Source organism: Symsagittifera roscoffensis, chromosome 3 (genome assembly GCF_963678635.1).
Source record: "Symsagittifera roscoffensis chromosome 3, txSymRosc1.1, whole genome shotgun sequence".
NCBI lineage: Eukaryota > Metazoa > Xenacoelomorpha > Acoela > Convolutidae > Symsagittifera > Symsagittifera roscoffensis.
The window spans coordinates 81729357-81753651 of record NC_087064.1 but is presented as its reverse complement, the minus strand read 5'-3'; the positions used below and the strand labels follow the sequence as shown (position 1 = coordinate 81753651).

The 24295-nt window shown below is 34.5% G+C and overlaps 4 protein-coding genes across 9 annotated transcripts in view; 2 read left to right on the top strand and 2 right to left on the bottom strand.

Annotated features, from left to right (window-relative positions):
* Positions 1 to 20608, bottom strand: part of LOC134842772 (ras-related protein Rab-3C-like) — a 38804-nt gene extending 18196 nt beyond the window's left edge. The window contains exon 1 of one of the 3 annotated variants that reach the window (XM_063859254.1): positions 20423 to 20608. The gene's annotated coding sequence lies outside the window, so the exon portion shown is untranslated. Of the gene's footprint in view, positions 1 to 15887; positions 16412 to 17199; positions 17307 to 20422 lie in introns of those variants that run through there. The other 2 variants (XM_063859255.1, XM_063859253.1) reach the window with 2 other exon arrangements.
* LOC134841170 (calcium-dependent secretion activator 1-like) overlaps positions 1 to 24295 on the bottom strand; it is a 570701-nt gene that overhangs the window by 327928 nt on the left and 218478 nt on the right. The gene's annotated exons all lie outside the window — the stretch shown is intronic.
* Positions 26 to 8676, top strand: LOC134842771 (hypodermin-A-like). The gene is made up of 4 exons (XM_063859252.1): positions 26 to 364; positions 3679 to 3769; positions 6884 to 7104; positions 8273 to 8676. The coding sequence occupies exons 1-4, from the start codon at positions 91 to 93 to the stop codon at positions 8629 to 8631; spliced, it is 945 nt and encodes a 314-aa protein (XP_063715322.1). The 5' UTR covers positions 26 to 90; the 3' UTR covers positions 8632 to 8676.
* The window catches only part of LOC134842770 (outer dynein arm-docking complex subunit 4-like), a 38827-nt gene continuing 31129 nt past the window's right edge, over positions 16598 to 24295 (top strand). The window contains exon 1 of the mRNA XM_063859251.1: positions 16598 to 16884. The gene's annotated coding sequence lies outside the window, so the exon portion shown is untranslated. The remainder of the gene's footprint in view (positions 16885 to 24295) is intronic.

The following is a 24295-nucleotide window of genomic DNA, read 5'->3' as shown; positions in this document are numbered from 1 at the left end:
TGTTTTTGGCGGGTTGAAATTGAATTGGTAAATCAATACTTAATATCTTCTATCCTTCTGTCACTATTCAAAAATAATCGAAACTCAACAATGCAAATTCCAACATCAACCTTTTGGTTATTTTTTGTATCTTACTCAACTCAACTAATTGCAAACATTTCTGCAGTTACATGGGGTGAAGCTGTGTCAATTCGAAACAAAAGTGACCTTGTGAATAACTTCATAGTAAATGGAGTGAGAAGTCCTCCCCGAAATTTCTTCGTGAAGGTGCGACTTCTGGGATCGGGCGGACTGTTTTGCGGGGGGTCTATAATAGCCAATAATTGGATCCTTACAGCCGCGCATTGTATTCATAACTACTATGGTAAGAAAATTAGTTTCTTTTAAACGCAAATTATTTTCTTCAAAACAATGTCTGTGCAAAAATGTCTGGGTTAGTGAGAGGGTATGGGGTAATGGGGGTGATTTTAGCTCGTTGGTACCTGAAGCATGTTTATTACCATTACCTATTGAAACTAGTATCAAGAAGCAATAGCCAGATTCTCCAACGCTCATAATTTTCAAAATTCTTAATATCACAACCCAATCATTAGTGTCACAGTTTGTGCGCGTCAATCTCCACGAATTGTAAAAAAATTTGATTTCAAACAATTGAATTAACGAGCATTTTATCGGTAAAATAGCTCAGGAAAGTTTTTAATATAGCGAATTTTTTCATACTTCAACATCGGTTACATCGGCCATAAACATCTGCATAACTCAAAACAAACTGCAAAAATGGCCGGTATTTGTCCTTGAGACAAATTGCTCTTTTTAAAGGTCAGCTTTAATCAAGGCTGAACCAAATTAGAGCGAAAAGACGGTTAAGTTCGGGGCATATTTGAGTTCTAGAAAGAAAATGACCTAGGCGGGATTCGAACGCTCGGCTACTGCCGCTCGGATTCGAACGCTCGGTATACGCTCGGCTACTGGCCCTATATGCATGTGCATTTATATGCATTTATACTCTCGCTTACATTTGCGCTGCAACACAGTGAAACAAAATGACCGCATTAGTCGCATATTCAGCCTACTTTCTGTTATAAATGTCTAAAAACACGCAATTACGTACATTTTAAAGGTTCTAAAGTTAACATATTTTGGAATATAGACAGAAAGTCAGAGAAGCATCAACCCTGGTAACATTTTTCTTCGAGGCAATGATACCCCAAACAAATTTTTTTTTTGAAAAATACGACTTTTTCAAATTTTACTATCGACATAAAAAACTTCAATCGATCAGCGATCAATTGACTGCTTTCCAACTACACATCAACTCCCTGCTTACGTTTGATTTGAAAAAGCCGTTTTCAGGGGAGAGTACAGGATTTTTTTGAGAGGGATGGATTTCAAAAAATTTCCTAAATTTGGTCGAACTTTTTTTGTTGACCTCAAAAAAAGCCAAAAAACGCGTAATTCCATTGCATCTGATGCATTCATTTTGTTGGCGGCTAACTGTGCTGTTCGATTAAAACTTATTAAACGCTCATTTTCCATGAAAAAATTTCCCCAAAAAATTTACGCTCGTTTTTCTATTTTGATAATTTGACTTTTTTAGGTTCCCTTACATTAATTTACTAAATGACAGGCCATTTCTGCTTTCCAAAACCAACATGGGAAATAAGGGAATCATGCAACTTGACGTTCAAATTCCAGAGTTCTTATAGTTTTAAATTCATAGCTCTTGCTCTCAATCAAAAATGTCATCAAAATCTATATAGCGTAAAGGAGTTTTGTTTGTTCTGTTGATGTGTGACGTTCAACATAACTGTCTGTTTCAATACTGAGCATAGTTCTAATCTTCAGTTACCGGTATAAAGATATAAAGTTACACATCAAATATATAGTTACAAATCAATTAAAATCAAAGACCGAAGTGGTGTGTGCAGTTTTGTTTATTAGTTGATCAGGTCGTTCTTTATGTTCCGACCTTCTAAGAAAGTGACTGAATATTTGTGCTCTGGGTGTTTTTTTTTCTGCAGAGCAATTACGTTTTTAACTAGCCGTATTTGAACGGAGTTTTTATACCATCTCAAAGTCAGTGATGTCCTGAGCTCAAATTTGAAAAAATATTTTACTTGTTTTTTTTTTGAAAAGTTATGACGGTTTGAAAATTGCCAGTTTCTCTAATTTGGGATGATTAAAGCGCGATATATTTTGTGCTGCTAACACAAGCGGATATTTAATCCGCCAATAAATTGTTACGAATTGAACTGAGGCATAGTGTTTGGTGTTGTTAATATGTTACTAGACGCTAAGAACATCTTTTTGTAGTGTGGGGGGGGGGGGCAGTTGAAGGGCAGTTGGAACCTTCAGGGCTTCGCCCTAATACAAGCAACTTTGTTATTGTTTGGTTGTTCTTGGATCTCGATGTAGTTTTGGTTGGGTTACGTAGCAGTATGTATACAATCCGTTATTCATACTCGTCAGTACGTAGACAAATACTGTATTAAACGAAGGGTCGGGACAAGAAAGCTAAAGTACGAAATAAATAAATATTATTGAACATTTTCGTACTTTTGCCTTCATGTGTTGATTCTGATTAGTTAATACAGTATATGTCGACTTACGAGTATAAATACGCGGTTGCTACGCAACCCACAAGGGGTTATTGTTTCTGTTTGATTAAATACTTTGCTTGATGGAAAGTTTTTGGTAAGGAACAGCTGTGAATTTTTTGTTGAAGTTTTATAATCGTAATGGATTTTTACACCAGCGAGCAGCTAGTGTCTTAGTACGATCCGCAGCATTAGAAATTTCATAGCATCTTTTTTCTGTTTTATTTGTGGCTATTGTTTGTGATTTTGTGCGTGAGAATCTTTTTCTCTAGCTCGCAGTAGGTGGGAGAGAGATCGAATCCGAGACCTTGTCGAATTTTTACTAACTCGAGGCTTATTTCTCTTTTTTCTGATAGCACTTTATAAAGCTGCTTGCTTTCGTGTTCTTGATAGTGTTTGCGAGAACCAGAAAACAAGCTGTGTAAATTTAAGGAATATGTTATGTATAAAAAACGTTTGATATTTTTAAGTTTTTGTTGCAGCAGTTGAAATTTTTGTTGCAGCAGTTGTTTGTTCGAAATTTTTGTTGCAGCAGTTGTTTGCTTTGAAGGATTTTGAGAAAAACATGTATTTTTTTGGATACAAGGCTGCTTAATTATAAGACGATTTATGCACAACGGAAAGGCCCAAAAAATGAACCGCTGTTGTGCTTCTGCTGAAGATCTACATTCAAGTTTTTTTTGGGCTTGGTAATGTTTTGCCTCAACCTCAAGCAACAAGCACCTACAGACCATGGTAGGCCTCGAAGATCCGAGTTTTCGATTGAGAGGAGGAGACGTAACCACTTCACCGCCGCTCCCCAACTGTTATAACGTGTCAAGATTTTGAGAGAAAGTAGAAATCTGTTTGTTTTTATCAAAAATATTTATCTTGTACCTCGAGGAATAAGTATAAAAGTAGATGTCAAATAATTGTAGCAATATAAGAAATATACGTCATCAATCTAGTCTATAAAGACCCATATATAAAGTTCATTAAGTCCAAGTAAGGCAGTCTCTTCTTTTTCTCCTTGAGGTCATGAAGTTTTTCTAACGTGTATGTGTTTTAAAAATATTTCTCTCAATCTGCTCCTCTGTTCCAGTCAATGAGTTACTAGTGGAAGTCAGAGAGTTCGACAACATCCAGAGTGGGAGGGAAAGTCACTACGTCGTTTCAAAATACATTCATAGGAAGTAAGTAGGTCCTCTTTAAATACCTCAACTTCCGAAGAATGCGAGGAGTTCTCATTGTGACTATGCTTTTTCTCCAAAAAAAATTGCTTATATAAAATGCTGTTTTTGAAAAACTTGATTTATTTTAAATTGAATTTTTGATACCCAGAGCTTAAAGCAAAAAAAAATTGATTTGTCAGAGTTGTGCTTCACAAATTTACACTACGGTACTAATTTCAAAAAAAAGAAACAACGTTTTTGTATTTTTTAAGAATATGTTTGGAACATAAAAAAACGGAACAATGCAGCTCTTCGTGGGCAAATAAATGGATATCTAGGACGAAAAATTTCGGTGAAAACCCCGAAACTTAACAAAATCGGAGGTGAAATGTCTTTTTACTTCTGAACTCCATTTGTGACAAATCCGTTTAGTTGAAGCGCCTCCATGGTTTTAATCAAATGTCAATCATTGAAGCATTTTATGCCGCTAAAACTGGCCCGAATGAAAAACTACCTTGAAATTAAAAATTTCGCATTGATCAGGAAAAGTTTACTATTTTTTGGTCGGATATCGTATCTCGTTTGGACTGATCAAGTTTTATGCGTGTCGATTAACATGCCGCAGTTCTATCAGGCTGTTTACACAAGCAAAGCTTGTGTGATAGTATGCACTCTCGTTCTTTTTTTTTCCAACCTAAGTCGTAAATATAAGTGTTCATTTTGAAAGTGTTCTTTTATTGCAGTATGTGCTTATGTGCATAAGATCAATGATCAGCTATTGAGTACGGCTAATGCTAAGGATATTAACACAGACTGTTGTATTAAAAATAGCACTTTTACTTTAAGGTATCTTGGATCGGTAGCTTAGAGGTAGGGAAAGAGACCCGCAACAAAGGAAACCTGGGAGGTTCGGATGTTTTCAATGATTTTTTTTCGTATACTAGTTAACATGCGTCCGCTCTATGAATTGAGGCATGTTAGTTGGTAAATATCTTCTTTCAAATTGACTGGTACTGCTAATGCGTCATCATAATCGGTTTGCATCATTACCAATTATGTGGCCTATAATTGGCGTGCGTCACTTTACAAATTGCGTAGACTCAAAATTTTACTCATTCAGTTTTTCCCATTCAGTTTTTCCCATTCAGCTTTTCCCATCGATCATATTTTGCTTGAGTATGCGAATTGAAATTTCGCCTCTGTGAAAACTAGATTTTAAACTCAGTTGACCTCAATTGATCATCCGGATTGAACAAAGTTTCTAAATATACAATTTCTAAATAGTTTTAAAGAGAAAACAAGGATAACCGGTTACTGTACTGGCAGCACAGAATGTTCTTGCCATATTCTTATAAAATACAAAATAGTTCATTCAATTTAAAGTCGTTTTTCTGCATGATGTGATAAACAAATCTGAACGAAAAAATATAACTTAGGCATATTCGACAGTAATAGTAATATAGGCCAATTGGAAAATAGTTTTTGAAGAAACATAGTTTTTGTCGAAAATAAGAAAAAATTCGTTATAGAATTTCAAAGTTTTCGATTCACATAGTGGCGTTAAAAACTCCAAAAACTAACTTTACTTGAGTTAAACTATTTTTCACTGCCTAAATTAAGTATAAGTAAGCTATTATAAACGTGCATGCTCATCTTATTAGCTCGAAGTTAGACCAAAAATGTCAAACCAGTTTTTCTCAACACTGAGAAATGTTTGATATTTTGTAATCACTACTGAAATGGCTTCACTTTGGTACATTTTTCGACTTATTACGATGAATATTTTGGTAGCTGATTTTGCGTGGAAAACGGAAAAAAAACGAAAACACCCGAATACAAAGTTCCTCCCCATTTTCAAAGGCCGGAACAACATTTATATAAAATCTTTAATAATCTCCCATATTCGAAATTTGTGTGACAATAAGATTTCTATAAACCAAAGAATGTTTTTTCCCCATTTTACTACTTTTTTTCTGTGTTTTGTCCGAAAACACAAAAATCAAGGTTTTTTTTCAGTAAGAAAACCCATTGCGTACTTGATTATAATCTTGCAGTTAAACAGCATTATCAATTTTATCAATCGTGGTCTGTTTTTTTTACAGATCAAAGGTTATCATCATACATATAAACACTTATAAACGCGTCAAAGTTTTAAATATAGGATCACAAGAAGATTATCATATCTTTTTCATTTGTAAAAAGTTTTCAGTGTGGACTACGCTATCAACAAAATTGGGAAAAATATCTCATTCAGAATTTTTGTGACAAATATATTTTTTTGGCGAAAAAATGATATTGCGACTAAAGGCAAAACCTCGAACGCAGCTTGACCGGTTTCGCCTGCAATAGTAATAGCACATGAAAGTTCTTTCACGCCAAAAAAGGGCTTGAGTGGGGAAAAGTAATTCAGCTAACTAACTTAGATGGAATGTGGAGAAATAAGAGAAACTGACTATCCTTCAGCAGGCAGGGTAGCCTTCGATAGATCCTCTGCGAATAGAAACCACAATCTTTTTCATTGTTTTTTGAAAAACTTTTTGCGGTATTCAAGTTTTAAAATAATCTCAAAAAATAAATCCGAAATCCTTTTCAAGAAAACAATGAAGGGTATCGATGATCATTTGTGCCGTTTATCGGTTGAACAATCAGAAGACACTTTTCCACGAGGGAAAGAACCAACATCCGAGCTGTACATCTCATTACGGAGAACCTCTGTTGTGCCCCTGCTTAAGAGCTACATGCAATTTTTTTGGCCATTTTTCTGGGCTGGGTAATGTTGCCTCACCCTCAACCAATGAGCACGGACCATGGTGAACCTCGAACATCCGACCTTTCGATTGAGATGCGGAGACGTTCAGAAAGTTCTGAAGATTTATGAAAGCTCTGAGTTTTTTCAGCTGCGTTAACTTATGCAGTTTCGGCTGCTCTTTAACAAGTGGTCAACTATTTATACTATTTTTATAGAATCAAAAAGTATTTCAATTTCTCCTTCTGAATCCTATTTAGGGCTAATGATATCTCAACTGGGTCGATATAAAACAAATTTGACCCTGATGAGATGCCTAAAGTTTTTGGGAAAAAATAGGCTAATGTTTTTCCGATGTGATTCATAATCGAAATAAAAAATATTTTTAGCTTCCAATTGTCATCTGAACCGAACTACAACTTTGCTCTACTGAAGCTTAGATCACCAATCGCTAATTCATTCAGTAGACCAATACCCATTTGTGATGAAGAGCTGCCCGAGGGCACACCGCTAGCCACTTGTGGTTTGGGGTCGACATCAACTCAGAAGAACCTGACCATTTCGAATGTACTCATGGAGACGTACTTATTCGAAACTAAAAGGATTGCAGGCGAGTGTTTGAGTAGCATTTCATGTCGCATTTCAAAAAAATATGTTGTACATAAACGTAAGTTCTTTTATATTTTAAGTTATATTCTCTTTAGAGGGGTCCCCCTTTGTACTATTTTGAGATATCCATATTTGGTGACGGACCCTTTGGCGCCAAAATATACCAACTTTAAGGGGAAGCGCGCAACGAAAAAGCGATGTTTTGGTCAAAATTTTCCAAAAAGTGCCTAAAATGCCTTTTGACCTTTTTTTTTTACAAAAGTTTGCCTGCGGCGCAGAAAAACTGACCAAAAGAGGGTCTTTTCTATGCTTTGAGAGAGCTCGAAAAATCAATTTAGTTGACTAAAAAAAGGTCGACAAAATTTTTTGAAAATCCGTCCCCCCCCCCCCCTCGAGAAAATCCTAGATCTGCCCTTGCTCTTTGCTGCTTCTTTTTGTGGCTGTTTGCTGCAAAAATATGATTTTTGTTATAACCCGTTTTTTATTAAACATTGAAATTTCTGATGATTAATCCTTGATTTCTGGTTATTAAATTGGCAAGTTAGTACAGGTTTGCAAGTTTTGTAGAAAACAGTTTCTAATTGGCAGCCAACTGTTTGATATAATTTTTTGAAACTTGAGAAACGGACTATGCTTAGACAGGCTGCAAAGCCTTTCATATATCCTCTGCGAATCGCAGATCTAAATTATTATTAATTATTATACGTGTTTGAAACTCTTTTCCCCGTGAAAAAATTAGCAATGTCTGTAGATCCGTGTCAGGACATTTGTGTCCCAGACATTTATGTCCCGGCAAAAACAGTCCAAAATGCAAAAAGTGTCCAAGACATTTGGTTCCCAGACAAAATTGTCCAGGCTATTGCCACACTAGTTAATGACCGGATTATTTTGATAAGCTCTCAATAGGAAGGATTAAATCTATAAGGCTACGCAACTGAGCACTTAGACCAGAAATTACTTCGCGCAGCAAATTAGAGACGAAATTAACACAGGACTCAAATCATTTACACATACCTACACAATTATTGCTTGATTGATAATGTTGCCAAACGTAGACACGAGAGACTGAATTCCTCAAAATTAAACTCGGAGGAAGATTTATCCAAATGAAAACTCAACTCAAGGTTGTTTCGATAGTGCTTAGTTGTAAAAAATATTTTGACTTCTAGGTATGCCTGTGGGAATGGACTGGTGCGCAGCCGACAAAATCTGCACCCAGCCAATGTTCGAGGGGAGTAACATATGTGCGATGGATGACGGGGGACCCCTGTACAAACTAGCATGCGAAACACGAGTACCTGAGTGCCTCTATGGTGTAGTTAGCCATTCGAGATCCAAATACGTACAAGGGCAGGAGTTCCAGAGGTGCAACGGGGGTAGTTTCTTCGCGAATGTGCCACGGGTGATCAGGTGGATTGTTGCGGTGATCGGTAGCAGCGAGACACGCGGTGCCTCTCCAGCTAATTATGAGCCTATAAGAGTTCTGGAAGTGCCGCGGCCGTCGTGGGGTTGGCCCAATCGGAACTGACTAGTGTAAGCACTTATTTGAACGGAGTAAATTGTATAACAAATATCCTGCATGAATTTATTTTCAATGAAGATTTTTTTTATCGAGTGACGTTATTTGTCTTTTATTAGTTTATTAGTTGCTGTTTTAGTTTCAGAGACAATGTACTCTCAATTTCTAATGGGTTCGAATCTCAAAGAAAAGCACGTCGGTGCTCATTTTGAATGCGAGTTGATACGTCGAAACATTTCAGAGCAAAGCCTTTCGCATCTCTATGTTCTTATTTTGCGAATAAAGATTACGAGAAAAAAAAACGATTTCATGGTAAATTACGCAAAATTATCCAAATCAGGGGCGGATCTAGGATTTTCTCTCTGGGCGGGGGGGGGGGGGGGGGGGGGGGTAGTGCTTTCATAGGTCGACCAAGTTGATTTTCTTTTAGCTCTCCCAAATCACTATAAAGACCCTTTTTTGACGAAATTTACAGGGATGTCGTAAAATTCTAGCAAAGGCATCTGATGAGTAGATCGAATCCCTGAAAAAAAAGGTAGGTTCAAGAAAATTTACCGGGTTCAAGAAAACAAATAATAATTACTCATAAGTTCAGCGCTGTTGTTTTTTTCTCAGGAATCTACAAAAATTTGAATCCGAATTTCATTAGTCTAATCAGACCCGAATATGTCATAACCAATTTGATTAACATGTGTTCGATCGTGCTGTCTTCTTAAACCTTGAAAACCTTGTAATATCGTCAAAATTTATTGGGTTCATTGTGTTGGTCAACTTATATAAAGTTAAAATCAACAAAAATTTAAAGCAATGAATCACTTGCCTTCAAAATTTGGCTAGGAGAGCGTGTAAATGTGCAAAATTAAAAGAAGCGATAGCGCATATTTTTTCTGCATGGCGATCCAAAAAAGGTCAAAGAACTAAAAGTGCGTGGAAATTGATTTCACTGTGATTAAATTTGCGAGTGCAAGTGTATTGTAATCGGGAACTAGACTTTTTTCCCGTAAACAACTTTTCTCACACATTACTAATTGAATTGAAATTGATATTTGGTTTTCATCGAACCTTACCAACATCTAGGTCCCATCACACTTGGTCTGGAAGTAAAGCAAACGCTTTTGCAACCTATGGTCAGGGGTTTGAGTCCCGGCCGGACTTGGTTTGAGTCCCGGTCGGACTTGGTTTGAAACTTATTTCCGGGACCGGGAAAATGTTATTAGTCGTACTATAGATTTTCCGTTTTTTTGTTGTTTTTTGTCGCCTAGAAATTTTATTCGGCTTAATTGAAATTGGCGATTGTTTTGACGTTTTTGTGAATATATTTTGCATCCATTTAAAGATAAGAATTGATTAATCTTGTGGTTGATAAATCAGGTCGGATTTTTTGGATTTATAAAATTTAAAAGTTCAGATTTTTTAATCGCTCGACAGTTTTTTATGACAAAATTTTTTCTGGCATTTTTATTTTCGAATTAATTGGCGTCTAACCACGTGTTGTCGCTTCAGTGAACGTTTGGAAAAACTGCAATCGATGTGAATGCTAGTGGCTGTTTTTATCGTCTGTTTTTCTGAGATTGAATTTGTTTTATTCCAAAAAAGTTTTCTTTAATGATAACAATATCCCTTGCCATTTTTTGTTTACGGATCAATTGACGTCAAACCACGTGTTTTCGCCTTAGTGAACGCTCGGAAAATAGTAAAAGTTTGCTTAAGGCTATTTATTGTGTTTTTCGTCTGTTTTTCTGAGATGACTGTTTCGTATTTCCAATAAGAAAATGTTGATTTTTTTCTAGGTTTTCTTATGACAACAATTGCCTTTGCCAGGTTTTGATATCAGATCAACTGATGTCCAGCCACGTATTGTTGGCTTAGTGAACACTCGGAAAGTACTAAAAGCTTATTTAATGCTTGTGATTGTTTTTCTCGTCTGTTTTTTAGGTAGAATTTTCGTATTTTCAAAAATGTTGTTGAGTTTTTTTTTTTTCATTTTTTTTTCGATTCAGTTATTTCCATCTCACTGGTTGTTTGGTAGCTCGCAATTAAGAATGACTTACGATGAAAATTTGATTGTACCAATTTTCCCAATGTTCATGCTAAGTTATATTCAAAACAAAAGGAAAAAATTTCCAAGTGTCTGTCAGTGCGTTACCTAACTCCTCATAGGATAAGAATTGGACGGCAATTAAATTTAACACGTATGTGCATATGAATACATGGAGTTCCATACTCTTTTTGATTTTTCCATTTTTCTCGAATTTCCTTGAAAAACATATCACATAACTTTTTTTATTGCAATTAGTTTTTTTTTCAAAGGGTTAAAATAATTTACGAGCTTTTTTCTCAACTATTGTAGTTCTTTTCTACTTCCAGTTAAGGCTCCAATTTTTACACTTGCGATAAGCAAGGCTATTGCAATCAGGTACTAGACTTTTTTTCCGGTAATAAAATTAGGTACAAGACTCTCCCGTTTCATCTGGACTCATTTCCTGACAGCCTCTGTTAGCAACAGATTTACCCATACGATTTTTTTTCTGCATCGTAGCGTTTAAATATCGGTCCTATACGAATTTATTTTTTAATGTTGGTTGTAATTTTACCGACTCGATTTGTTAAATTTTTTTTTCTTCGGCTTGTTACGTTTCGGCGTATATTATATCGGCTTAAGGGCCTCATATTGCGTTTTATCCTTCGACGGGCAATTTTTTTGGTGTGTATATGTTTTGAGGGGAGGCGGATTTAATATTTTTTTTACTAGTTATAAATTTTTTTGATTTTTTTTCCATTTTTTTCTATTTTTTTTTCGGCTAAATAGGTTTCGGCCTGCAGTATATCAACTTAGTGGCCTTATATTGCGCCATTTGACAAGCTGTGTCTGTCTGTGTGCGTGTTTTGAGGGCAAGGGGGATCTAATAACTTTTCGTTAGCAAAAATGTTTCGAATTTTTTCCGGCTTTTATTATAGTTTCTTTTTTTTCAGTTTAATAGGTTTTGGCCAATACACTATCAGCTTAGTGGCCTCATATTGTTTCATTTGACCGGCGAATAAAGTTTGTGTGTGTGTGTGTGTGTGTGTGTTGAGGGAATTTATGCATTGGTTTGAATTTTTGTCGGCTAAAAGGTTCTCTGCTAAGGTATTTTCGGCTTTGTTACCGCTTGATGAATTTTCTTTCGATGCTAATTGTGTCTTCTTTTGGGTGGGCACGTTTTTGTTCTGAAGTTATGCTAATTCATTTCAAAATATCTAGTTTTTTCGACATTGTCGCGTTTTTTTTCCATTTTTTTCGACATAGCCGCTTCCTTGTATTGTATCGCAAATGATGCGAAGCTCAGCTTCGCCTCTGTGTCATTATTACTGGAATTTTCTGTAGCACTGAAGTTTAAATAATTTGAATTTCACAGTTCAAGTTTTCAGAGAAGATCAATTTACTTCAACCATTTTTCTCTCTTTTTCCGGTTTATGTTCAACCTCCAATTTTTTTGCTTGTGAACATCATTGTTCAAATAGTGATTTACTAAAATTTTAAATGGACTGTTTAACTTCTACTCTCTTTGCAAAGCTTAAAGGAAGCAATCAAAAAAGTTATGCTGACAGCAGTAGTTTAAAATTGTTTTCGTTTACGCAGTAAATAAAAACTTGAATAAAAAGTAAAATTGAGGTGTAACTTGATTTACAATCTTATATACCGGCGTTAAATGCTAAGTAGCTACAACAAAAAAAAACTAGTAGCTTGCCGTTCAGTGATTTTTGGTTTTTGATGGTCATTTTCAGTTTCAATTGACGCTTGCTGCAATATTTTTATATAAAATTTTTACAAATGTGAATATAACTAAACTGCTCCAAGAAAATGAATTGTACATCCGTAAAGCTTTATGTATGTGGCGGATTTAGGGATGGCGGATTTAGGGGGGAGGTGGATGCACCCTCCCTCAGGAATGCGACCCCCTGCTGGCCCAAAGGGTTTCCCTCTGTACTATTTTGAGATATCCATTTTCGGCTGACTGACCCCAAAGTTTTTTCAAAGGCGCCAATATATACTAACTTTGAGGGGGCGAGCGCGCGCCAAAAATAGACATTTATGGTCAATATTTTCCAAAAAGTGCATAAAAACGTCTTTTTGGCCTGTGTTTTGAGAAATTTGCATGCGGTGCTGAAAAATTGGTTGAAAAAAGTCGTTATAAGGATTTGGGAGAGCTGAGAGAATCAATTTGGTCGATTAAAAAAGTAGAGAAAATCCTAGAACCGCGCTTGTATGTGCATGTGATTACAACAAATCTCATCGGCTATTCTTTTGAAAGTTGTGTCGAACAATTGCGGAGACAAAGTGAAAGTGTAAGAAACGGAATTATGTGACTTCTACGTAATTTTTTTTTGCTCAGATGCTTTAAATGGTAACAACTCAACTTGTGCCTAATCAACAAATTATTTATTTTATTATTTTTTTAAAGATTAGACTCCCGGAAAATCAATGTCACTGAAAGTCTTAAAGCATCATATTACAAATAAAAGTTGGAAAGTGTAAGAATTTAAATGTAAGTGTAATCAGTCTGCTGTTTCATAAAAGTTAAGTTAGCAGTTATACAGGCTGCTGGTTCACGTGCAATGGCTGAGTGTTTTTTTTACAGGCGATCAAGAAAAATACGTTTGCAATTGAGGTTAAAGGAACAATTTTCTGTAGTTAACTGAATTTTGAATAGGACATTAAAGTTAAGATATGTAACCAGTAGCGGATTTAGGGGGGGGGGGGGGTAGCGGACTTTTTTTCCTCAAGGTTGCGACCTCCTGCCGACCCAAAGGGTCCCGCCTTTGCACCATTTTGAGATATCCAATTTTGATAAAAGACCCCAAAAATTGTCTGAGGGCGCCTTCGCTGCCAATGTATATTAATTTTGAGAGGGGAGCGCGCGCCAAAAAAACGCGAGTTTTTTGTCAAAATTTTCCAAAAGTGCCTAAAAACGCCGTTTTTGCGCCTTGCGCAGAAATTTCGTCAAATTAGAGTCTTTATAGTGATTTGGATGACCTCAGAAAATCAATTTGGTCCTCCCACGAGAAATTCCTAGATCCGCGGCTGTATGTAACTTGATTTACAAGTTTGAGCCATAAATGGTTATACCTTTAGTTTTACCATGAAACACAATGGTAATCACTAGATGCGCAAATGTTGAATTGTTTTCTTTCAAATTTTTTTTGCTAATTTTTTGGTTTTGTAGAAGGCTGATCTCACACTTGAATTTGACATTAAATGCAGAATTGTTAATATCTGAGGATTTTTTTAGGAGGGACATTTTTAGATTTTTTTGTTATCATCTTTTTGATTTTTTTACAGGCAAGGTTTTGAAGAAAAAAAACAATAAAAAATTGCATTCAGTATTTTTGGTCAATCGAGTTTCAGCCGAGTTTCTTTTGATTTTCAGCCGACTTTCGTATAAAGAGTCGCCCTTCATTTTGGTTCAGTTTATGCTCAATAGTTTTGATTTTTTTCAAAAAAAAAGAGAAATATAAATTTTTAGAACAAAAGTTTTGTGCTACTTGCTCAGCAACCGTCTGTTCTTGGTAGAAAAATCTGTTTTTTTTCCACACAATTTTCATATTAATGGAATCTACACATATACAATGCTGATACAAATTAATCGGACAAAAGCAAACAAAATTGAGTAATTCAATAGCGTTTTTCTCAACTTGGGTTGAAATTAGACCAAAAATGATGAGGATGAAAGGTTCTTGGGATTTTATCAGAAATCAATATGGTGTAATTTATTTGGCAATTTTCGGACTTAAAACTTAAAGCTAAAAGGGAAAATTTTTGAATCATTTTGATCAATGCAAACAATTACGCGATAAGCGATGGATCAATTGATAACAATTTTTTTATAGGGTGAAGACTTCATCGTATGAAGGAAAATAATTTTTAAGAAGGGTGAAATCTCCAAAATTAGCGTAAAACTTTGAAGTTTTGTATTTAAGTAAAAACATTTTGTTTTGGATATAAAGTAAATGCCAATTTCTTTTGGCTAACTGTAATTCTTCCGTAATAAGCGGCTCACCTTAATTTGATTGAGCCATCGATTGACCTGATAATTTTGGCGTGATTCTTGATTGACTAAAGAAAGCCAAAAATTATCCTTTCTTGGGTAAAATTTTGGGTCTAAACTTTGCGAAAAAAAAATTTCATTCAGCTATCTGTATTTGGATAAACTTTAAGCCTTTTAAGCAATTTGACATACTTTTTGTCTAATGTCAACTCAATTTGAGAAAAACACTTATAAACAATTCATTAATGTTCTTTTTTTCGATAGTTTAAATCAGCAAGTTAGCATTTTGAAGCAAGTGAAATTAATGTATTTTAACGTCAATTTAATTTTCATTCTTTTATAGTTCTTCAAGATATTTAATGGGGCAAAAGTTTATATGTTACAGTCATTTCGGATGTGATTTAATGAGTACTTGTTGAATTAAATGTCTGCCAGTGTTGAGGAAAACTAGTCAGATGCTTTTTAGATTTCATTAAAATCGCTCTTCATTAGATTTCATTAGAATGCTTCAAAAACGTACGGATATGTGTCGGGTTATTTTTGCACTGTAATTAAAAGTACAAAAAATCAAATGGCCGGTCAAAAACCTGTTCAAAAGATAGCGTTCCTAGCGTTCTTTTTACCTAGCGTTCTTTTAAAAATATTTTGCTACCAATTATGCTCAAACTTTCAACATATACCCAGAAAATACTCTGGAAGAAAAAACCCAGAACATAAAATAATTCGAAAAAAAATTGACAAAGTTTCAAAAAACCGAATAAAAACTGTGCTATCAGCAGACAGATAATTGTTTCGACGGCTTTCACAATTTACCTCAAAAGAAAAAAGCAAGGCCTTGGGGTGGATATTTGTATCTTGCGCGATTTCAGGTACCTCACAAAATGCTAATTTGAGATCGAAGTTGGCTTTTTTGATACATTCTCAGTAGCGACACAGTAACTTTATTTTTTATGAGTCGAGAAAACTCAGTCTAAAACTTAAGCTGAAGCCGCAATTTGGGTTATATATGTTGACTAATAGTTTCAGTAACAATAAATTTAAAATAAACTGGGTTTGACTAAAAATTACAGATACTAAAATTAGTATTTGTTGAGCTGAAGGTTAAGTATGTTCAACTTTTTACTCTGATAGATAAGAACTTTATCTAGCTTTAACCTCTTTTTTGATCAACTTCACCTTTGCAGCTTTTCATCTTCATTTAGTTTTCCATCTAGCTGAAAATATCCAACAAAACCTTACCTTGACTTTCGCTGAAGTCCAATCGACTAAATTAAGACAGTGAAGTCTGTAAGAATGTGGTGAAAGTTTAATTAAAGTGACAGTTTACGATGTGTAGAAGAGTTTTGCAGCTTTTTTCAGGTGTGGGAAAATAATTGGCAAGGGTTTATTTTGCACTAAGGAAAAGTAATAGAGGAGCGCAAGGTTATGTTATGTTGGGCCAAATTTGAGGCTTGCGGGATCTCCAATCAGCTTAAAAGGCTGCCGTTTTTTGTAGCTCTACTATAGGTATTAAAATGTGAAGGAAGTTTGGAATATACCGGGAAATAGCGTCTTCTATGTAGGTAAAATATGGAGCGGTTAGATTTTTTCTTGTTTTTTTTTTCTGTCAAGGAAGGAACAGCGAAATTGCGTGCTGTAAGCGGTTACAATATTTAGCAATTGTCAGCGTACAAACCGAATTTATACTTCTTCGTTTAGAAAAAAATGGGAAAATCGGAAGCAATATTGGTCTCTGAGTATTGAAAGTAGTACTGCTGATATATGTGTGTACGAATGAACGTGTGATTTCTGTATCACCGCCGTGCGGTTTTTTCAACATCGCCATGTGAAGAAATTGTGAAAAAAAAAATCTTTTTATCTTTACTATTTCGTTCAATTTCGGACTACCTTTTCCAATTCCTCAGCCATTCACGTTTATCCAATCTTGAAGCAAGGGGATATAAAGAATCCATTCGTATAGCTGCATGCCTTGCTTATTAGGAACATTAACTGCGCTGCAGAAGCTCATAATATACGATTAGACAGGGGTGGGGACTTCGACCGATGCTAAATTAGACGAAACTATATGACCCAATTTGAAGAAAAAAGCTTTCTCCTAATTAAGACTAGCGGTGAAACGCAATGCGATACTAATGACGATGGCGTAAAAAGCGTAATTTTTTTGTGACGTATTTCGTTACCTAGTTTTTAAACCAGTGCTTTTCATTCAAAGTCTTCCCCCTTTCAGACGTCAAAGGTAAGGGAAGGATTATAGCATACGATCCGTATTTCTAGTTGCATCTGAAATTTCACATCGGGGTGATTAAGTAAATACCCATTCATAAAGCGGCTTTATCGCCAATTCCTTATACTTGGAGTAATTTACCGTGACTGACTTTTAATCTAGTTCGGGGCAAAATCGGAGATGAATAAAAAATTTATGATTGGGAATTATTTCTAAATGCTACTGCTCGTTTTTGTTCATAAATTATGCAAAAATTTACTTCCTTGCGATTTTCAGTTTCATGTTTAAAATGTTTTTAAAAAAGCAACGCTTTCTGATTTTTCTTACCTTTTATGAACCATCAAAAAACCACTAAAAATTCAACTCGCTTCCAACTAACACACTTAGAAGCGTTAACTGAACTCTCTGAAGGAATAAAAAACAGAACTAATATTATCGCTTTTATGTCCTGACCAGAGAAAAGGAAATGAATATACAGTAGCTTACAAGTTAAAAAACGAGAATGAAGTTACATGAATAAATTTTTTTAATGTTCTTTTTTCAATTCAATATTATATATTTTAATCAGCGGAAGACCGGAACAAAAACTCAGCAAAAGTGATCGTATCAGGGGATGGCACGATTAATTTGATTGCCCTTTGAAATGTTTCAAGCTCTTCTTGTTTTGAAAAATTTGATGAAAACTTTTCAAAAATATTTTAAATGTTTTGGAATTTTACATTTTATTTAAAATCCTCCCTACACGAAATAAAATAGACAAAATGACAAAATTTGTTTATAGTTTCGGAGAATTTGAATCATTTGGTTTTCTTCTATTTTTTTTACTTGTCAACTGAAGATTTTTTAATTTTCAACTGAAGCTAAAAGTATTTGTTAGGCTGCATAAAATTTATTATTTAAAAATGATAGATAAATTTTGAATTTTACCACTGGAAAACTATACACAGCTTAAATATTACTTAACTATCCTTTAAAGTCGAAACGAAATAATTTAGGTTTTTATGTTTCGGTGAAATTTTGTGAAACAGTTTCTTCATTAATTATGAAGGCAGTAACCTGAGTAATTTGACTGTTCTTTAAATTGTTGAAGTAGTATTTGCTTAAACGATTTTGAAAGTTTTATCAGAATAATTGTTCAAAGTTTTTTCTCATTGCAAAAACGTCCTGATACGCGATCGTACAAAGTGATATCTCAGCGTATAATAACGCAAAAACGCTATCAACTTGATTCGCTCCTTTCAATTTGAAATGCTTTTTGAGGCATATCAAGTGGCCTTAAAATATAGTTATCTCATTTGGAAGTTTTAAAACCCCAAAAACTGATATTTAAAATGGGAAAAAATATGTTTATTTACAAGCGCAACAATTCACTATCTGAAAATTGCAAAAAATTTACCAAAATGTGTTAATTAGCAGCTCGAAAAGTGTTCGAAAGAACTGGTAACAAATATTGCGGATTATTTTTCTGTTTATTTTTGTCCGACAATTCAAAAGGGGCAAAACTTTTGTAGTCGGGTTTTTTCCACAAATAGTTACTTGAGTTGAATGATATATCAAAATAAAACGTAATTTTAACGACTTTTTAAGCAAAAAAAATAGTTTCCAGAAAAACCGGTTTGAAGTTTTTAAATTTGGCCTAATTTCGAGCGAGTAAAGCGCTCGAGTAAAAAAAAAATCGTCATAAAAATTAGTTGTTTAGACTGCAAAAAGCTTTCTGAATTAATTTAGAAGCTTCCTTTAGCGCTTCCCCGGTAATGATAAGTTTCTAAAAAAAACAAAGCAAATTTAGAAAAAAAAATTTTGAATTTTTTTTCCATTTTTTTGTCAGAAATTTTCGAAGACAACGATTACCCTTAATTTATTAAGTTTATACGCGTTGTATATGTTCTTTTCTATTAATTACACTCAAGAAATTACACGATTTTTTTTGCTGTTTTTTTATGAGTTTGATTGGAACATTTCGTGCTTATTGCACAGCAACCGGTTTTTATGTTTTTTTTTTCAAATTGTTTCAAAAATGATTCTTAAAATGAAACGTTTTGGTTCTTTTTGCTCAAATTGGTTGGAATGCTTGTACCAATGGCTATACCTCAACTCAAAAATTGAGCCAAAAATTTGCACCACGATAACAGACAACCAAAGTTTTTGTGCTTTAAGTGTCTCAAACCTCGTTTTTCAAGCCACAAAAATAAAGAAAAAACAGTGCAAAAAACGAAGTTTTCTTTATTTTTGAGCTAAGTAAATGTAGAAAAATGGAAAACAAATTTGTTGAAAGTTCGCAAATTGTCTGGAAGAAAAAAGTCGAACTTTTTGGTTCTGTTTTCGAATGTCAGAAAAATGTAAATATCAATTTTCGACCAACAGGGCTGATACATTTCAACGCAAAATAAAAAAATTCTTGGTATGGAATGGCTACAGATGGTAACAGCAAAAAATCGTTTTATTGGCTCTTAGTTTGGTAACGCTTCCTCGGAATGTAAAATTTTGTCACAATAAAATGTTTTGAATGGATTAAACAGTTTTCTATAATTAAACAATTTCAATGTTTTGCGCTCTTTTGAGGCCCTGCAAAAACCATATATATGAAATCAAGTAATATTTGTATCTGCGTTCAAGCATTTTAGCGTGGAAAATTGCTTTCTCGAAAAAAAGACAACCTATTGAAAGGGATAAATTGCATTTTTTCGAAAAATTGACAAGTAACAACTAAAAATTAATAGGTTTTAATTGATATGCAGCAATTCGATTGATAAGTGTTTCGTGCTCGCGAAAACCGAAACACCAATTGTTAAGCGAAAAGCCTCAGAGGCACTCCCAGAGAGTTTGCGTTGCTATTTGTCGCTTGGTGCAATTTTTCGCTTTTTCTTCATACTTACCAGTTGTCGCTTTCGACCAGTTGCGATGAATTGTCGCTCCGCCTTTTTTTCTAAGTGTCGGCTTAGCTTTTGTCTGCTCAAGTATTCTCGGCCTAGTTGCCACCGCACAAGTTTTGCAACAGTGACAGTTGTTTCAATTATGATAGTTTTTTTTTATTGATTATTGATTTTAAGAACTATGATAAATCTTATAAAATTTTTTGACTTAGCGTTTTTGGTCTCATTTTCTGCTTGAATACCTGCAAGGCTATGTTTGTGTTGTATCGCAGTGATGCGAAGCTCAGTTTCGTTTTTAAACTAATCATGATGCTGGTATTCAATGGCCATTTATTTGCTAAAGTTCGATCAACCATTTCTGCTCTTATAGCTGTGCAATTTAAGATATTTGATGGGCGCATTTAAATTTTTTTCCCATCGGCAAAAACAATTGAATAATTTATAATGATCTTTTTTGGGTCGACCAAATTGATTTTTCGAGCTGTTTTAAAATTCAAAAACCCAAATTTTAGGGTCGGTCGGCCAAAATTGGATGTCGGACACTAATACCAAAAGGGTGGAACCTTTGAGTGATGAGGGTTCGAATCACTGAGAAATTTAGAGAATGCATGGCATAAAGCCAGACAGCTTAAACATCACGGTGTTTTTTCAATCAGGAAAAAGAGGTCGGCACTTACCGCAAAATTGTAAAATGAAGATGTAGCGGCGTTCCTCATCAAGTTATAACTAGATAAGATGGCGAAATAAAAAAACTAGATAGCGTAATTTTATCCTGATGGTATACTGTCTGCCGGCTTCCTTCTCAAATCCACCCTTGAAAGGTTCTCTTTTCACGCCTAAATTTCCTCTTCGCAAAGTAGTTGCTGCAGTTTTCTGATTTTCGTTTTTTAATTGATCCCACTGGTGCTTCTGAACTATATCGTAAATCCATTAGTCTGTGAGGGAAAAATGGCAGACGTGGAGCCTTATGTCTACCTGAAATTGATAACTCAGCCAACCGACTAAAAAACCCAATATAAACTAACTTAAAGTTTTGAACCACTTTTAGAAATTTCTGGATGATTGAACAGACTCGCATTGTTGTGTCTTAAAAAAAAGTTAACCGGGAATTAATTAGTAAGTGTTTTGTGAGCTAACGTTCAAACTAACTTTGATCCTGGTATCAAACGTTCGCCTTTTGATATATTTTCATCGAAATCTTCTTTGTTTAAGTTGAATTGCGTCAAGATTTCTGATGCGAGAACTTGGTGTCTTTGGAATCATATGGGTCTCTTTTTAGCTTTTATATCCCTGAAGAAAACTAATGATTATGTGTGAAAAAAACACTGTAAGCCATAGATTGTTCCGTTTCATCAAGTCTTTAGAACAAAGATACAAAAAATTTGGTTAACTAAACACGTCGCGGTAAGCTAAATACCGAATACTACGATGCCAATTAGAAAATTTCTGCTGGCGATGGTCGTGATGCTGCCCTGATGATATAAGAACTCAGTGGGCAGAGGAAAACGTGACCTAAAGCTCCCAATAGCTCGTACTTTCATTAGATTATTTTCATTATTTTCACAGCTTCCTCCAATGTTTGGCTTTAACGCTGGAGGCTCGTCAAGAAATTTGAGTTTCACGTTTTGTTGATTTTTGTTTTCTTTCTTTGAAAAATGCTGCTTTCAATTTTTAATATTTAGAGGTTTTTTTTCAAAATATTGGTTTCCAACAAAAAAAATTTGATGAATTGTAATAGTTCCCATTTTTTCTCTGAAAAAAATGGCAGTGGCTCAAAAATTATGAGGACAAAATTCTAAAAGTTTTTAAATAATTTGTTTCAAGTTTACTGAAGATGAGAGAAGCCGTTTTTTCTGATGAACTCAGCTGCTTAAGATAATTTAACGAAAAGTTGCAAGAAGAACAGATGGTCTCCGAAATTTTAGCTTTTTATGCCGTGTGATTCAATATTAGCTAAGACTTTGCTTGTCTTACAGCTTCTGGTCTCCTTTGACGAAACTCAAATCAGCGTAAAATTAACCAGTTTTTTTCGTATCCTTGTTCTAAAGATTTGATGAAACGGGACAATCTATGGCTTAAACTGATTTTCTCACACATAATTATAAAGTTGAAGAAATTTTTGAAAAGCATCGGCAGTGTTACCATTTTGATATTTCATCAGTTGAGAAGCAACCTCCAAAACTAATGAAGAAATTGTTTTGGCGTTAGAAAAAAAACGTCTATAAATTTACAGTCTGAGACTGATAAGGCTCTAATGGCCTAAAGCGCCTGATAATTTATGCCTTTTTTGTGTTTGATTTAATGTTACAAGTTTAATTATATTTTAAAGGTAATGTCTGACACATAAATTTCCAACTAGCAGGTACTCTCATTACGTTCTCTTATACGAAAAACAGCTTCTCCGAACACCTGAATCTAACGTTAGAGGCTCGTTACGAAATTCAAAAGTAAATAATAAATAGTTTCTGACACAGCGCGGAATTTTTATATTTAAGTTTCAACGTTTTCTTGATTTTTGCTTTTTTTTGAAAAATGCTGCTTTCAATTTTCACTCTCTGAGAATTTTTGTAATTTTTTTTCCAAAAAAAATTAAGTAAATAGATTGTGTTAGTTCCCAATTTTTTTGCTGAAAAAATGTCAATCATTCAAAAACTATGAGAACAAAACTCTCAAAGTTTTGTAATTTGTTTTCAAGTTTATTGAATACGAGACAGGCATTTTTTTCTGATAAACTGAGCTGCTTAAGGTAATTTAGCGACAAACTTGAAACAAGGAGAGATTGCTTGCTCTCCGGTTTTGACGCTCATTATGCCGTATGATTCCATATAAGATCAAACTTGCTTGTCTTAGAGCTTCTCGTTTCATTTGATGAGCTAAAAATAGCGTAAAATTAACCGAACTTTTTGTATCTTTTTTCAAAGACTTGTTGAAGCGGGAAGAATTATGGATTACTGAGTTTTTCAACGCACATCGGTATACCTGAAAAAAGTGTTTGTAGAGCATGGATAGTGTTATCAGTTTGATAACTCATCAGTCGAGATTCATCTTCCAAATTTAATGGAGAAATAAGCTACCGTTTAAAAACGTCGATAAATTTTCAGCTTGAGATTGATAAAGTTCTAATGCCTTAAGACTCCTGATATTTTGTACTCCTTTTGTATGACCGTAACGTTAGAGACTCGCTACAAATTTCATGATAATTTAAAGGTAGTTTCTTAGACACCGAAGAATGTACCTTTTTGAGTTTCAACGTTGTGGTACTTTCGTTTTTATATTTATCCAGAGAAGCTAGTTTCTCAAAGCAGAGTCACGACACTCTCTCTAACACTGTTTCATAAACAATTTTGTTTCAGCTGTTTTTAATTAATTAGCATCAAAGTTGTAAAAACTTTCAAATTAAGAGGAGAAAGTTATTCTTTGCTTATGTTATAGGACAGGCGCTTCTGACGGATCAACAGTTGTTTTAATTATTAAAGATTCTGTAGCTCCACATGTGCCAATGTTAATGCGGAGTAAAGCGCCGAAAACGAGATCAAAAAGAACATTGTGAAAAATTATCTGCGATATGGAAATTATGTCATCATGGTTTTCAATTTCAATTAGAAGGCATAAAAAATTGACGCGACGAAATGTCGCAAAAAACAATCTCCTACCCGATAAAAAAAATCAAGCGTCCGGGTTACTGGTCTGAATTTTAATATTTTGATATTATATTCGTTCAAAAAAATTGACTTGCAATTTTCAACCAATATGGATGCTTACATTTAGGAGATCAAAATTGAATCACATCCAAGTAGCAATGCTTTTGAGTAACATTCACGAATATATTTGTTTCATTTTCCTTGCAGATTTTGAACGCTGCCAATTCCTATTGTTCCGACTTTCGATACGAAAGTAACGGAATATTTGTGCTCGGGGTGGGTTTTTTTTTCTTCAGACAAATTTCGACTTTTTAACTAGCCATTTTTGACGGAATTTTTTTTATATCATTCGAAAGGTATTGTTGTCCTGAGCTCAAATTTGAAAAGATATTTCACCTGTGATCATTTTTGGTAAAGTTACAGGGGTTTAAAGATTGCAATTTTGGCCAATTTGGGACAATTAACGCGCAATATTTCGCGCTATTAACGCGTAAGCGGAGAATTAATCCGTCTTAGAAATCGTTCCAAATTGGTTAAAAGAAGCTTATTTGCCATAATTGGTTTGTTACAAGGAGCGAAATCTATCCTTTTGTACTTTATATGGCGTGTGGGGGGATGATTTTCATAAAAAAATTTCAAACTTTAAAAAAAAAATTTCATTTGTTTTATTTCATTGAATTTTATAATGTTATTACTGCTCCATAAACCTTAGTAGGCAGTCGGAACATTCAGGGCTTCGCCCTGTTACGAGCAGTCTTGTTGTTATTGTTCCGACTTTCGATACAAAAATAACGGAATATTTGTGCTCGGGGTGGGTTTTTTTTTGTTCCGACTTTCGATACGAAAGTAACGGAATAATTGTGCTCGGGATGGGTTTTTTTTTTCTTCAGACAAATTTCGACTTTTTAA

Coding starts and splice junctions, on each gene's coding strand:
- LOC134842771 (XM_063859252.1), top strand. CDS start 91: ATGCAAATTCCAACATCAACCTTTTGGTTATTTTTTGTATCTTACTCA. Junction 365..3,678: donor TTGTATTCATAACTACTATG/GTAAGAAAATTA, acceptor CCTCTGTTCCAG/TCAATGAGTTACTAGTGGAA. Junction 3,770..6,883: donor TCAAAATACATTCATAGGAA/GTAAGTAGGTCC, acceptor AAATATTTTTAG/CTTCCAATTGTCATCTGAAC.